The sequence below is a fragment of the Anabas testudineus genome, chromosome 12 (genome assembly GCF_900324465.2).
Source record: "Anabas testudineus chromosome 12, fAnaTes1.2, whole genome shotgun sequence".
Taxonomy (NCBI): domain Eukaryota; kingdom Metazoa; phylum Chordata; class Actinopteri; order Anabantiformes; family Anabantidae; genus Anabas; species Anabas testudineus.
Window position 1 is genome coordinate 13,590,477 of NC_046621.1, and position 14,709 is coordinate 13,605,185.

Genomic DNA, 14,709 nt, shown 5'->3' on the forward strand with positions numbered 1-14,709 from the left:
TAAGGCCAAAAGAAATAAATATCCAGACCGCAGGGTGGTGGTACACAGCGTCTTTTCCAGTAACCAGCAGGTGCCTTGTTCCCACAAACCACCTCACACTCCACCCCCCGTCCCAACTGCCCTAACACAGAAAACTGTTTATTGTCATAATGCAGCAGGGGAGAAAATATTCCTCCACTCATGGGCCATTTATTTTTCTAAATGCAGATCAGAACTTTTATTGAATTATGGCTGAAAGGTCGTAATGGTTACCTCCTGTATGGGTCAGTGTAAATAAGGAAGAGTGAGCACACACAGAGTGGGCATTTTACTTCCCTTTATAGGTAGGTAAACAGGAAAGACGCCTGGCCGCTGAGTTTAGAGAGGAGTGTGCAGGGAGTTGGTGGAGAGACAGAAGGGGCGAGAGCCGAGTGGTGACGCCGGCTGAGTTTCTCCGTTGATTCTGAGAAAACATCTTCTACTCGCATCATCAGTGTGAATTAAAAGTGCTGTCCGGGCCTGCTACAAATAAGTCTGTGGTTCCCAATGTGTCTTACTGTTCAATCTGGCGTCAGCAAATATAGGGTGGAAATTTTTGTCTGAGTGGAAAAATAAAGGGCATTTCACCCAAAGGCTATTGTGTTTGTGTGTGTGAGTGTGTGTGTGTGTCTGTCTGACAGTCATCAACTGGCCCGAGGAGCAGACATTCTGCTTTTTCAAAATCTTATACAATGCTCTTCTTTTTTCCTGTTTTTAGCAGCTCATTGACGCCGCAGCAACATGCCACAGAGCAAACAGAGGCAGCGAGGGCAATTTTCTGTTTATATCTCAGTTTCGTTGAGGTATTTAGATCAATTAGCTCTGCTTTCACAGGAAAGCCTAAGTACAAAAGCCTAAGTAGGATTAGCAACAACCATGCACGTTTGTGTTTGTGTGTGTGTGTGTGTGTGTGTGCGCATAGCCCTCAAAGGGAGTTGGCCTCAAAAGTTCTAGATGTGGTTAAGGTGGCAACAGTGGTCGAAGAGCTTCCATCTTAGTCTTTTATTTACCCTCCCACAACAAAATTGATTATATAACAGCTTCCTTCATGTCTGTTGTATCAAGCTTTAATGACTCCGACAGCAACAATTCTCCACCAATTCATATATAAGGTGTATAAAGACACTAAAATGTAAATAATTAACACAGGAGTGTCCCCGTCTGTGTAGACATCCCATATGACTGCCCTTCTTATCCATCAGCCATCACAAGCATCAGGCCTCTGAATGTTAATGAATGTTTTGTCCCAGCACACAAGTTCCTCTCTGAAACCACTCCAAACTTATTCAATATGCGCTGCTGCATTCCAGTGGATTTATCAGTTGGCCAATATTTGCTCTACTTCTAATCGCTGAGGCCAAGTATGACGCGTCTGTATTGACCCCGGGGAAGGAGGAACGCCACAATCGGGAGCCTCCAGTCACTGCGTATGCCACAGAGTGTCATTTCTCTGAAGAGGAGATAAAACCTCCTCTCTTATCACTTCGTATCTGTCTCTGCATGGTGCTGAGGCAGAATCTCATCTTTGCCAAATTATAAATTAAGTGGTCATGAGTTAGATTGTTGAGGCTAGCCACTATTAATGTGTGTGTTTGTGTGTGTGATTATGTGCGTAGGCCACTATGTCTCCAGGTCATACATCTGAGAGTCATGGTGAGCAGTCAGGAAAGCACCCAGCGTCAGACATGCCACTGCTGTTCCCCTCCCCTGGCACTGATACACCTGTAGGCCTTTCTTTCAAAGACGCCCATCTCCATTTTCAAACATCAAAGTTGTCTTTGAGAGAGCAATTCGCACCGAGCGTGAGCCTTTCATGTGATTTGTGGAGCATGGGCGTGGCCCGTGGGGCCGACTTAAAGAGATGGACACACCTGGCAGGTGCATGCAGCTAAACACACGCACACGCAAATACATACGCGGCGACACACATGCTATCTTTTTGTTTACTTTGCAGAGAGACTGCAATATCACAGGAAAAATAACACAGCAAATGTCATTGTTTGTCTATTTGCATACTTTGTACAGTCTGTGTGCCAAATGCAAATAGAATCAACCCGCCAACTCCAACATGCACCCCCCGCAGCCCTGACCCCCCCCCCCCCACCCCCTCAGCCCTGACACACACACACACACACACACACACACACACACACACACGCACACACACACACACACTCCCGCCATTCTCCTCATGGAGCTGTGCGAACACACCCAGCCAAGTAAACAGAGGCAACAAAACACGACAGCACTTGTGTGATTTCGGTGGATGCGTGGGCCCGTGAGGTGGGAAAGCGTGTGAGCTCTGTCTGAATGTATGCAGGTAAAGCATGTACTATATTGTGTTAGCGGTTAGAGTGTATTCTTGTGTATCATTTACAAGACTCATGAGAAAAATTTGGGCACTGACGTATGACAGACTTGCACATCCTTCGCATGCAGCAAATAAACACGTCTCCTTTCTGTTTCTTTAAATACCTACTACAATCATTTGCTGCTAGGTCTGGACTCCATTTGATCCCAGTTAATTATGTTACTTTTTTAAGTGGCACATGCACACACATACACGCACACATCTAAATGTTAACTCCTGATTTTCTCACACGGAAACACCTTTGAAAATATTCTCAGGTCGAGTAAAAATGTTTTGATATGACTTTGAGAAAATTCCCTATTTATCACACTCACTCATTTGAATTCTTAATAAGCCCTGATGCTGTAAAAATGATTTCAAAACAGTATTTCACAAGCAGAAACAATTTCAGACCCTTTTTTTTTTTCGATCTCTCTGACCTGACCTGTCCCGACCTGCGGTCCATTCACCTTTTCTATCCAGAGACTGGTGCATTCAAGGTCGAGACAGAGAAGAAATAGAAATACAGAAATAAAAACGACCCCTCCCCGTGGGTAAATAAACAGTGGCTGAGGTCATATGTCAGTGAGAAAGGGACCAAAAATATAGTTGTGGAATTAATTGGTGAGAATAAACCTGCAGTGTGCATCAAATGTATGATCAGTGTTGCAGTGGCTGTAACTAACAAGGATGTACGGTAGCTGTAACCGACAGGGAGGGTCTGACACTTAAGTCATCTGCTTTCCTTTTTGGTGTTTCTAAGTCAGCATGCTCTTTTCCGTGTTGTTGGATGGGGCATATTGTTAAAGCTGCTGCTCAGCCGGCAGTTTTCAACAACAGTTGCAACAGTTGTGTTTCCAGTTTGATAATAAAATACTGTATGAAAGATAGATCGGGGGTGAGGGTGGGGGGTGGGGGGGTATGGTGACGAATGCCGGATGTGTGATGAGGAAATCAGCAGCAAGGGAGACAAAAATACTTAGCTTAACATTTACCCTACTTTCTGAGGAGCATAATGCTGTCTCTGTGTGTTTATATATCCATTTATGTGTGTGTGTGCGTGTGTGTGTGAGCATGTGAAAATACATCAGTGTACACACGCTTGCTCATCTGTGTGTCTATTTTATGGATCAAGTGTTTTCAGAAGGCATGGTGTTGTTACACCGCTGCAGGCGAGCAGCCGCTGCAGTCCTGTCCGTCAGGTTCTCCAGACTGGATCAGTAAACATTAATAAAAACCTCCTCCCCCCCCTTTGGTGCCAGCTCCTGCCACTGCTCGGTTGGCAGCCATGCAAATGCAGGCCCTACATAAACAGCCTGTAAAGCCCCATGCAGGCTCGTCCCCGCAGCCTGCCAACATGCGGACAGGTGAACACAGTATGGCCAAATCTGGCTTCGGGCCGTGTGCACTCGATGAATGATAAAGCTGAGATGTTCAGGCAACGTTGTGTGGCATTGTAGGGGAGAATCGGGTTCAAAGCAGCTTTGGAATATATAACTGTCTCTCACAATGTGATTTATAATGAAAAATTGCTGTTAGTTTTATGTGTTGGCAGTGGAGCCTCTGTGCTTTGGCTCTAAACGTAGCACAGCGGATATAATGTGGTGCCTTGTGGTTAGAGAAGAATGTGATTATTTTTATGGTCCTAATAATGTCGGAATAGTAATGTGTGTTCCTGTGCATTGAGTGTGCCGGTACATGAATGATACTGTATGCTTAGAATGTGTTTCTTCTTTAATACGGGAGGTGCTTTATCTCATCTCACTAGTGATTTTTTTTATTTTTGGGTTGTGAGTCTGTCAGTATGCTGAACATGTCTGGAAACTAATCTCAGGTCTAATTCAAATTAAAATGAGAAGCAACAGAAATATGCTGTTTTTCAGAATATTTATCCTATTAACAGTTTGAAATTGGTTAAAGCTGGATCTGCATTCACTCCCGGTCTAACTGGATGTAATATTAATATTTCACATAAGCTTTGACTCAGTATTCCAGCCATTTGATTATTTGCATAACATTATTTGTTTCCAGGGGGTTAAAACTAAAGGAGGCTCTAGTTAGTGCATATTGAAATCATATTCAAATAGATTCTTTTAAATTAGCCTTTGCTGAAGTTTATTTTCTGTCATTCTGTGAATTTCCTCTCAGCACCATGTAACAGAGGTTAACAGACGCCTGAATTTCTCCCACCCTATATTAAAGAGTGTCACTTTATAGCACCCAGGGCCGGTGTAAAAGTAGCACGGACGCTCTGACGCCTCAGCAGGAGCAGTAACATGTTGACAGACAGGCAGGAGACAATGCTAATGTACACAGTTATTTCAAGCGGAGACACTTGAAGATGCACACGAATGCATTTATGAACCAGCGCACACTTTCAGTTTGGTTTTTTTTTTTTTTTTTGCTTTTTTTTTTTAAAGATCAAATTGAAACCATCCACACACACACACACACACACACACACACAAGCCACACTCATGTACACATACAGTGTTTATTATTATCTCACCCTCCCTTCTCTACAGTCACTGTTCTCTTTTATACCTCTGCAAATAGCCAAATAGCTGGGGGGTCGATGTCCCTCTCACCGGCCCCTCAGCTCCCTTCTCTGCCAGCCATGTCCCTCCTCATGTGGCACTTGCTACCACTCTGTCTTCCCCTGCTGTGATCTGCTGTGACCGGGCTAAATCCTCCCTGTCTAGATATCTCCTCTCCACCACCTCCCCTCCGGACCTTTAAACTGTGCACCATTATAAACACCATCTCTACATAGCTACACCCTTAAATCCTACACATCTCGTCTGCTCAACTCCTACATGTACGCACATATGGCTCCAGCCCTCAGCAACTGACTCATCTGAGTATCACTACACTCAAACCATCCCTCACACCAGCTACACTAAACCACATGAGAATGCAGCTGTGGCTGAACGGTGGCGCTAACAGCTTTAGCACTGAGAGTCTCCCTGCCAGGGCTAACAGTGGCTGGAGTCTGCCCTGTGTTAAATCAACGAGCCACTTATGTGGTCGGCAAGGTACGACCCCTCTGACCAGCACTGGGGAAGGGTAGAGGTGAGGGGTGGGTGAGGAGGAGAAGGAAGAGGAGGAGGAGGGTTACAGTGAGCTGAGCCACCTGCGGCTTGGAGACTCACTCTGCTCCTCTTAGTGGTCTTGGGTTATGCCTTAATATGCTTTACAGTTTCCTCTGACTAGGCCCATCCTTGTGCCCCTGCTCCACACATGCACACACAAACGCACACACATAAACCTGCATTGCTGTGCCTGCGAGGACAACTTACAGAACCACGTTCATTCTTCAGAGGCTTACCATAACCACTGCACGCCTAACCCCAACCTTCAACGTGTCTTAATTCTAATCTCAACCCCAAAACCAAGCCTTAACCCCAACATAAATCTAGTAGAAACCGTATTTTTGCGCATGTGATCGTGTGAACAGATTTTCACCTAGACAATATGAGGAATACATAGCACCCTCCCACACCCTACCAGACATGCTCACAGTGTTAGATTTTAATCAGCATATGAATCATGCATGTAGCAAAACTAACACCCCCAGTCTCAGAACCAGGAGAAAGCTGCTTCTAATTGGGTGGCTCTGCAGCACTCAACATCACACCACAATGCATTTTTCGCAAAAACAATAGTAGTGTTGGTGTGTTTGTGTGTTTGTACTCACTGCGCGGTTCCCGAGGTCCATCCACGGTGACTTTGATGGCGCGGTGGTAGGTGGCCACTTGTGGCGGCCCAGTGAACACAGTGATAGTCAGAGTGAAGCTCTTTCCTGCAGCAAAGCAACATGAAGCAACATTTTACTTTTTCATCTGCAAAACAAATTCCCCTCTTGTGCGTAACAATAGCTCGCTGTCCAACCTCAAATCATCAGCTTTTGTCCCGCCGCAGTCTTTGAATTAAAGGAACCTTAAAAAAAAAAAAAAAAAAAAAAAAAAAAAAGAGCAGGGACCACCTCTTTTGATGGCCTGACTGAGGGTATGATTTAGATTATTGAGGGAATGTGTTCCAGATTGCCTGAAAGAGCTTACAGCGATAGTTTATTGTTCAACAAGGAAGGATCTTGCTCCCATCTGCATCAAAGTCCGTGCAGAGGGAGCGGGGCTGCGTCATGCAGCGGGTCCGGTGCGCGCGTCGCCGGCTTTGAGAAAAGCATCTCTTTCAAAAATAAAAAATAAAAAAAGTAAAAAAAAAGGGGGACTGCGTGGGAGGAAAGAAAAAAGAAATAACTGCTTCTTTAACTGGAAGCAGAAATAAAAGGTATGGGCTAGTTTTTAATTGGCAGATGAGACCCATTTTCCATCCATCACAGCTATTTTAACGGGAACAAGCCAGTAGAAAGAGGTTCTGAAGAGACTGACACAAAAGTCTCTCATGGCTTTTAAATTATTATTTTAGTTCAGGATGTTCAGTTATTTATCACTGGACATTTTTATTTACTCAATATAACACAGAGCATCGCAGCAGGTATAATGTCTTAACTGTCAGCTTCCTGCAAACAGACCTGTTGATGTGTGATATGTGATTTGTTTTTTATATATTACAGCTATAAACGCTAGATCCATGATAAGCAGCCTACCTGCTATTACACTAGAAGCTTTTTTTTGGTGGCGGGCATTGCTTGACAAATTGCTCCTGGGCATGAATAGCGAGGTGGTTTTCATCCACCCCTCTAGACTAAAACAACCCAGATAATTATTTGTATTCCCACGGATTAAGAAAATTATAGTCACATCGCAACTGTGCACCGTGACGCAGGCCAGATGTTTCGGATGACACCCATGCAAGTGAGCTGGCAAAGCGTGAGCACTCGCCGTACCCAAACCTAAATGATTCCACGTTTGCATTATTTTTTTTTAAATCTCAGAGATCAGACTAGAATTTGTAGAAAAGTTTCTAAAAGCATGATATTAATAAGAGGGCCTGTAATCAGTTGTTTGCTGTGTGTGCGCCTGTGCAGCATATTTGATACCTAGACCTTCTTTCCATTCTCTAATATTAATATTTTGCCAAACGTTGCTTCACTAAGACATAGAAATTATCTGTTATTTTTATTATTATAAAACGTTCCAGCAAATGTCTTACAAGCAGACACTGCTTCTCTTACAGACACTGCTTCTCTTATTGTGTGTGCATGCCTGCATTATATGTGTGTGTGTGTGTGTGTGTGTGTGTGTGTGAGTGTGTGTGTGAGTGCGTGTGTGTGTGTGTGCGCGCGTCTGTGGGAGAGAGGCTTTCAGCTCACCTCGTCCGCTCCTTCCCACGAAGCGCAGGTCATTGAAGCGGGCCACTTGGTTCTTCATCACGGCGGAGGCGTTCCTCAGCTCGGCCGAGTAGTTCTCGTCGTTCCCGGCCATGACGGTGACCAGAGTCCCGTCAGGAACGTCTCCGAGAGCTACGACCTGCGCACAGGAGAGCGCCGGCGGTCACTTCGGGACACCAAACCAAATGTACACAGCTGCGCGCGTAAAACCGCATCCGGCTCCAGTAATATTAAACACGAATATCTTTGCAATTTCACCGCAATGTCAACAATAAACCATAAACCAAATTGTATAGCAGGGAGACTTCCTAAAGTAGACACATCCAGCCTGTTAACACTTAAATGTAAATCTTCTAAACATGGGAAAGGCATGCATTTCATTTTCTGCTCTGTTACTTATTTTTCTTGGGCACTCACCGGATCGGATCATGGCATGATTTACACAATGCAAGGCTTAATATTGACACAAACCACAAATATTTACCGATAAAGCACCGATAATATATAGAAAAATATTATATTAGAGGCTGGTTTCAACTGGCCAGGTCTCTTGTAATTTCAGATATGTTATCTGCAGTGATCTCTGGGCCGTTTTATGATGATATTATTCTGGAGAGTGAGTTTTAAAGTGAATAAAAATATAACATCTTGTACTTTTAACAATTTCACGTGCTGCACAAATGTAAATTGCAGAAACCTAAACGCACATCTTTCAGAGACCAATCATATTTAATTGCATTTATTTTTCTAAATAAATGCAATTAAATTTGCTGACTTCCTTAAACTTTATCTGAATGGTCTTAAATCAGTTTTATAAGTCTTTTCTCGTGCGTTTCCTACAGATAGAAAACCACAGTGAGTGCCATTAAAATGAGAACATAATAAATGATCATTTAAAAACATGTGTCTTGCCTTGAAAGCCACTGGGAGCGTCTTGTTGCACCTCCAGTGAGATGGGAGGACGGAGCAGAGGAAGTTTGGGCTGTCGGTCCGGACCAGCTCGCCAGCATGGTCTGCCAGGACGTCCACCACGTTCCTGGTGTCCGGTCTTGTCCTGAGGGGACCCGGGTTGGCCATTGTCCCGTTGCCGTCTCCAATCTTACTGCAGGGGAAGGACGTGGAGGGCGGCGTGAACCGTCTGGTGGTGGGCGGCTCTACGGGAATATGCATCACAACAGCTTGGGTCAGTGCCACCTGACTGGGTTTGTATCAGAAGAACAGGACTCTGTGGGTGAAAACAGTTTTTCTTTGCTTTCTTTTACTCCAGACGCCGCTGGTCTCTGGAGTCCACGGTGTGAGCGCAAAGGATGGAGGCGAGAGCGCACTAAGTCTGAGTCAAGGAGAGTCTCGCTGCCTTCACAGAAACAATAAACTCTGCTGACTAAGTGCTAAATCATCTGCACAGCATGTGTCAGCCTAGCAAACGCCAGAGTCGCTCTCTTTTTCGGAAAGGTTGAGAAAACACGGCCAAACGGAAGCTCTCCAAAGTCTCTCGCAGCAGCCGAACTTGACTTCTAACGCGGACGCTTGGTGGCGAGTATCAGCCGCGTGTGTTCAGTGTACCAGCACCACAAACTACCCGAGCTCTCACTGGGAAATCAAGTCAGTGGATCAATGTATTGTCGATGAGCGATCTGTAGGCAGTAATGATGTAAATCCAGCCGGTGATGCACAAAAAAAGTTACACAATCCTGCCGACTGGCTTTCTCGGTTAAAGTTTTGTGAACGATGTTCGAGTTTGAGCAGACAAGACTTTTTCCAGGCGCCTCTTCTGACTCCGCTGGAAAAACAAAGAAAAGCCGCAAAGCTACAGTAAAAGTCTCAACTCCAGGCTTCTACAGTCAAACTGAAGTTGACGTGTATCACTGACTGTCCCCTGCTTTTGGTTTGTTTTTTTTTTTTTTAGTTCTTGTGTGTTTAAAAGTTCTTGCAACTTTTTCCCCCCCCCTTCGTTGAGCTCTTCCTCCGCAACACGCAAACGTTATTCTGGAATAGGAGGAGTTGATCCAGTCGCTCCAGCTGGGTTTTCCTTTAAAGTTATCCTTTCAGCGCAGGGCTACAGGGCGCAAGAAGGAGCCGTGAGGCTGAACGCAGTGCAGAGTGCCGCGATATTATCTTACCCGAGTCATTTTAGTGTTTAGTGGTCGGGAGTGTGGAGATGATCTCCACCAATGAATCTGCTGGGTTGGGCTTTCACCGGACCAATCACACACACACACTCTGCTCCAGCCCTGCGCTGTTGTCACACACTGACGCTGAATTATTGATACATATCTGTGCTTTTCTCTCTACTTGTATACTTTTGCGTGCGTGCGTGTGTGTGTCTGTCTGTGTGTGTGTGTGTGTGTGTGTGTGTGTGTACACGGTTTAGACAGACCTTTAGCTGGAATTAAATTATGATTTATAAGGAAGCCTATTTAAAGAGGCGCCACGTGGTTTCATAGAACTAAACAATGAAGTGATCTGGACATAAATTGATTTTTACATTGCATGCAGTGATCATCACGCGCCGCTGGAGATACGGCTGGATTAATGTGTAGTATTAAATTTGATTAGCTGCAGTATTTAACACAGAATGACCAGTCCTAGTCCTAATAACCGGCTGCAGGCTACACGCTGCAACATCTGCACCTTTATCCCACTGGTTCATCACTGCGCCTTCTCTGACCTCCATTTAATGAAGGTGTTTATGATTTACGCGGCACAGGCCTGTGGTTTGACTTTAATTTCTGCACCTTAAATAAAAAGCTTGCGTCTGCTTTACACCTTCGGTTTCTATAAATTGAAATTATGGGTTTGAGACAGATTCGTATCACCTTAGTTGACTGAACTGAGTTCAATAAGAAAATTAAAGCAAACGGGCAAATTGGGTTTTTCTTTTTTTTTTTTTTTTTTCCACATCAAACGACCAAAACTGGGTAATGAGCGTGTGTTTGTGTGCGCCAGAGGCTCGATTTATTAGAAACTTGAAATGCTGAGGGCTGCATCAAATGACGGCACATCCAGCGAGCCGCGCCATGCTGCTCTCCGACACTAGTTGGCGCATTTGCCTTTTCAATCGCCGTCACAGTCCCACGGTCTGAGGCAGACATTTCACATCTGCAGAGAAAAGGAAACTTTTATCTGCGCCCTGAGATCGTCGGAAATCTGAATTAATTCAGACTTTAGTCAAAACAGTTAAAAGAATGAGGTCCGTGAGGCGTTTTTGTCGTCGGGAGACGCACCGTGGACTCTTATTTTCTACATCTGCGTTACAGTTGTTTGATTGTATCACGTTCAAATTAATTATTATGAACAAATGAAGTGATAATGAAAGCCCGGGTATTTATTCGTTTGATAACCGCACGCTGAAACCGTGTGCTGCCTTAGAGTTTCCATTTTCATCTTTGAATACAACATTTAGAGAATCGATTGCTTCGCTGTTTTTATGTCTTTTAGTGTAAATGCATTTTTCAAACAGCCTCAAAATACTGTGTGTGAATTTATTTTTGTTAAGGTGAGCACTGGTGGAGTTTATTATAGGGGACATATTGCATTTTATGTTGAGAAATGTTGCGATTTGACTGTTGCAATAATAATAAAATGTTGCAGCTCTTATTTAAAAATAAATAAATAAATACAATTTAAATATACTGTGGAAAATAAATATTAAAATCAAGTTAAGAAAACAGGAAATTGATAATTAATTTATCAATTTGGACTTAACTTGAAGCATATTTTTGAAATATCAGTGCACGTTTCTTTTTTAATGAGGACACTTTTTTTATTTTTGTGTGCGTGTGGCGGCTCTTCAGCTGTTTCATGAGAATAAAAAAGTGCAGTCAAAGTGCCGCGGAGTGCCTTCAGATTGTCTTCTAATTTCCTCTGCAGCGCACAGAGGAGTCAGTTAGAGAAGGAGAGGTGCAGAAAAAAGAGTGAAGAAAAAAAAAAATCTAATTCAATTCAAGTGTCCCAATAACGTGAACATCAGAGCTTTATTTAGCTGTTTATGTGGGATCAAACCTGGCCACAAACCTCACAGTGTCAGTGGTGGTGCGTCAATGCAGCATGCATAAATTGTCTAGTTTATGAGAGGAGTAGGAAAAACAAATCTACAATTTATATACAGTTGTTTACCAAACCAGAATGTGAATTAACTGCTCTCAGAAAGTCCACATCAAGTCTCTCTTCTCATTTATTTAGTTTGTACCTGCCTGTTTTTTTTTTTTTTTTTATTTGTGTTTGTAGAAGTCACCCCCTTTTTGGGGCCAGAGAAATATTAACCTGCAAGTTTGTCTAACACCCTTGTTGAACCACCCTTGTTTTGTGGTTGCTTGTTAATTTCGTGATCTGGGATGGTGGTTTAGGCAGGTGTGGTGAATCACCTTTTTTTTTTTTTATTCTCACCATTTAACAAACTAGGATTCACACCAGTCAGAAAGAGAAATTTATTAAAATTATGTTAAAAAATGCTTCAGAAGGATATGTGTCAGTTGGGTTTTTTTTTTTCTTTGTGCTTTTTTTTGTGCTTGAAAATGTGAGGGAAATCCCAAATCACATAATCTACAGTGAAATCCCATCATATAGCAGCAGCAGTTAGATCTTTACAGTCCTAACAGCAGAAAATCATGTGTGATCAGATCACCTGTCATGTGGCCTCTATTTAGAGTAAAGCTCGAATGGGACAATGACAGTGCCGGTGATATTTTAGTCGTCCTTCTGCCCTAGTTCATTATTAATACGTAACCACGTGACCACATGCCCCAGCTATACCGTGTTCAGCCTTAATGTACGCTCCGGGCGCCTGTCACATTTAGACCTCCACATTTCAGCATGCAGTTTCTACAGTTTCAGCCGCACAGGCATTGAGGATAGAGCCCGCCGTGCCCCTGAACGATTTTTAATGATCCGGGTGGGTCGAGCCTGAAATCAAGACAGAACTCCTGGAGGATATGTGAAACCCCAGACCCACCTCAAATAGGCCTCAGCGTATATGATTCTTAACAATTAAGCAGCAAAAGAAAATGGATCCTTCAGATATGAATCAAGAAGTCGCTTCTTTGTTTACTGATGGTCACTTTGTTCTTGGGTTGCTCACCTGACCCATGATGCACACTCATAACAAGAAAGTGTTCACTGGGGTACCAGAAAATGAGTGGTTGGCTCACCGTGAAGCAGCCGCCCTTGTCAAACGCCTCTAAAAAGGTTCATTTATGTCTCTTTAGAGAAATGTAAATAAATGTAGAAAATGAAGTTTAACTAATCGTAAGGTTCACTGGAGTCCTTACAAAGAAACAGCAGAGACCCCTCCTTCTCTCTGTGTGTGTGTGTGTGTGTGTGAAGCCAAAGCAAACCCCACTTACTTCAGGTTTCATATATAATGAGTCAGATTGTAACGACCAATATGAGTATGATCCCCATAAGCACAGAAACCCGTGGAAGCCTTTGGGGTCTGTAAGCGTATACCTGCTTCAAAATGCCACCCACACTGCTTTCAGTGTCACTTGAAAGTTACTTTGAAAACAGTAACAGTCACAGATATGTGGAGATCCCTTCAAAGATTTGCTTTTTCTTTTTTTTTTTTTTTTTTTACTGAATCTGATCTATTAGCCCGTGTAAACTCCTGGGCTATTTTCAGATGTGCACACATAAGCCCTTGGATGCAAAGCTATTCATTTGGAAAAGGGGGCTATGGGGGCAATTAGAAATAGTTTGAGGTTCTGCGATGACATAAGACAAAGATTTCTATCTTTAGTGGAGCTGTGGCGGTCACACATTTCTGTACATTCACAAATTACAGGGCAAGCTTTGGCCCTCAACCCACCGAATGCATTCCTTCCGAAAAGTGTCTGCTCGAATTTCAGCCGGGGGTTTCTGCTCAGTGGAAATATGAGTGTTCTGAATGGACGACTTTTATGAAATGGAGTTTTATTCCTCTTGGATTAAATTAGCTCTACTTTGGAGCTCGGGGTATTTTTTTGTATGAATGATGAATTCTGTGGTGGCTGTGGAACGCAGGGCTTGTTTACCCTTCCCTCCCTTTTTCTGAAACGTAGCTCGCAATGAAATGGACTTTTTCTGCTTGATATGACAAGAGTGTCTGTGATTAGACTTCCAAGCATGATGTAAGTCACCAAAGCCATTTGTGCCAGTCCCCTCAAAGCCAAATCATATTCTAGCGTCGGAGTGTTTATATACACAAGTATATGGAGAAACTTTTAAACAACAGTGAGTGGGTACAGAGTGTTTGGGTTTTGGGCTCTTGCTGCTCTGATGGCTGATTCTCTCTCAAATTTTGATTACATTATGTGTCAGCACATCACAATTGGTGGTCATTTTTGTCCATTTTGATGTTCAGACAAGAAAATAGGAAACACGTTGAACAATTTTGATCACATAAATTCGTATGTTATTTTTTCCTCCACCAAGGCTGTCTGTGTTAGTTTTAATGATCACTGGAATTCATTTGTGTACTCAAACTTTGTTTTAGCTCTTAATCACCCCAAAAGACTTTATTTGATTTTCTATAGTTTTCTTCTATATTTTGCCCCTTGTAGTACATTATACATCCAGTAACTCATGAGAGTGTCAGGCTCCAATTTCAGATCCTTGAAGGCGTTTAGAGTATATATTATCCTAAAAAAAAAAAAGAAAATGATGAAGAGGATGGTGACATTTCCAAAACCAGCAGCTAATTACTGCGTAACTGTGATGAGCCAAGATGCAGCAGTCACCAGAGGAGACAATGAGCACAGTCATCTCATACATCTTTAATACTCTGCTTACATTTTATAAAAGGTGCAGAATGGAGCCAAGGGCTTATTAAAGCCCTCTGAATCAATTGCGCAGCATAATGGCTGTTGGGGGACGACTATGTTTTTATTTCTGTCTGTTGAATGTAAATGGGCTGCATTCATTCTGAAACATACCAAACATGGATGTGTCTGTTTGACACTTCGTCTCACTGAGTTCATTGTGGTCTGACGTTTGGTAGTGGTGCCATAATGACGCCTCCCAAATCCTATGGAGAGGTTACGTAAAGTGGTAGTAGTACGTAAAGTACAATAAA

The 14,709-nt window shown here is 43.1% G+C and overlaps 1 protein-coding gene across 2 annotated transcripts in view; it reads right to left on the reverse strand.

Moving 5' to 3' along the window:
- Positions 1 to 14,709, reverse strand: part of runx3 (RUNX family transcription factor 3) — a 45,606-nt gene that overhangs the window by 18,350 nt on the left and 12,547 nt on the right. For both annotated transcript variants that reach the window (XM_026355797.1, XM_026355796.1), the window contains exons 3-5: positions 8,574 to 8,815; positions 7,644 to 7,800; positions 6,066 to 6,170 (exon numbers count right to left, since the gene is read on the reverse strand). In XM_026355797.1, coding sequence (XP_026211582.1) covers positions 6,066 to 6,170; positions 7,644 to 7,800; positions 8,574 to 8,815 — 504 coding nt within the window. The remainder of the gene's footprint in view (positions 1 to 6,065; positions 6,171 to 7,643; positions 7,801 to 8,573; positions 8,816 to 14,709) is intronic.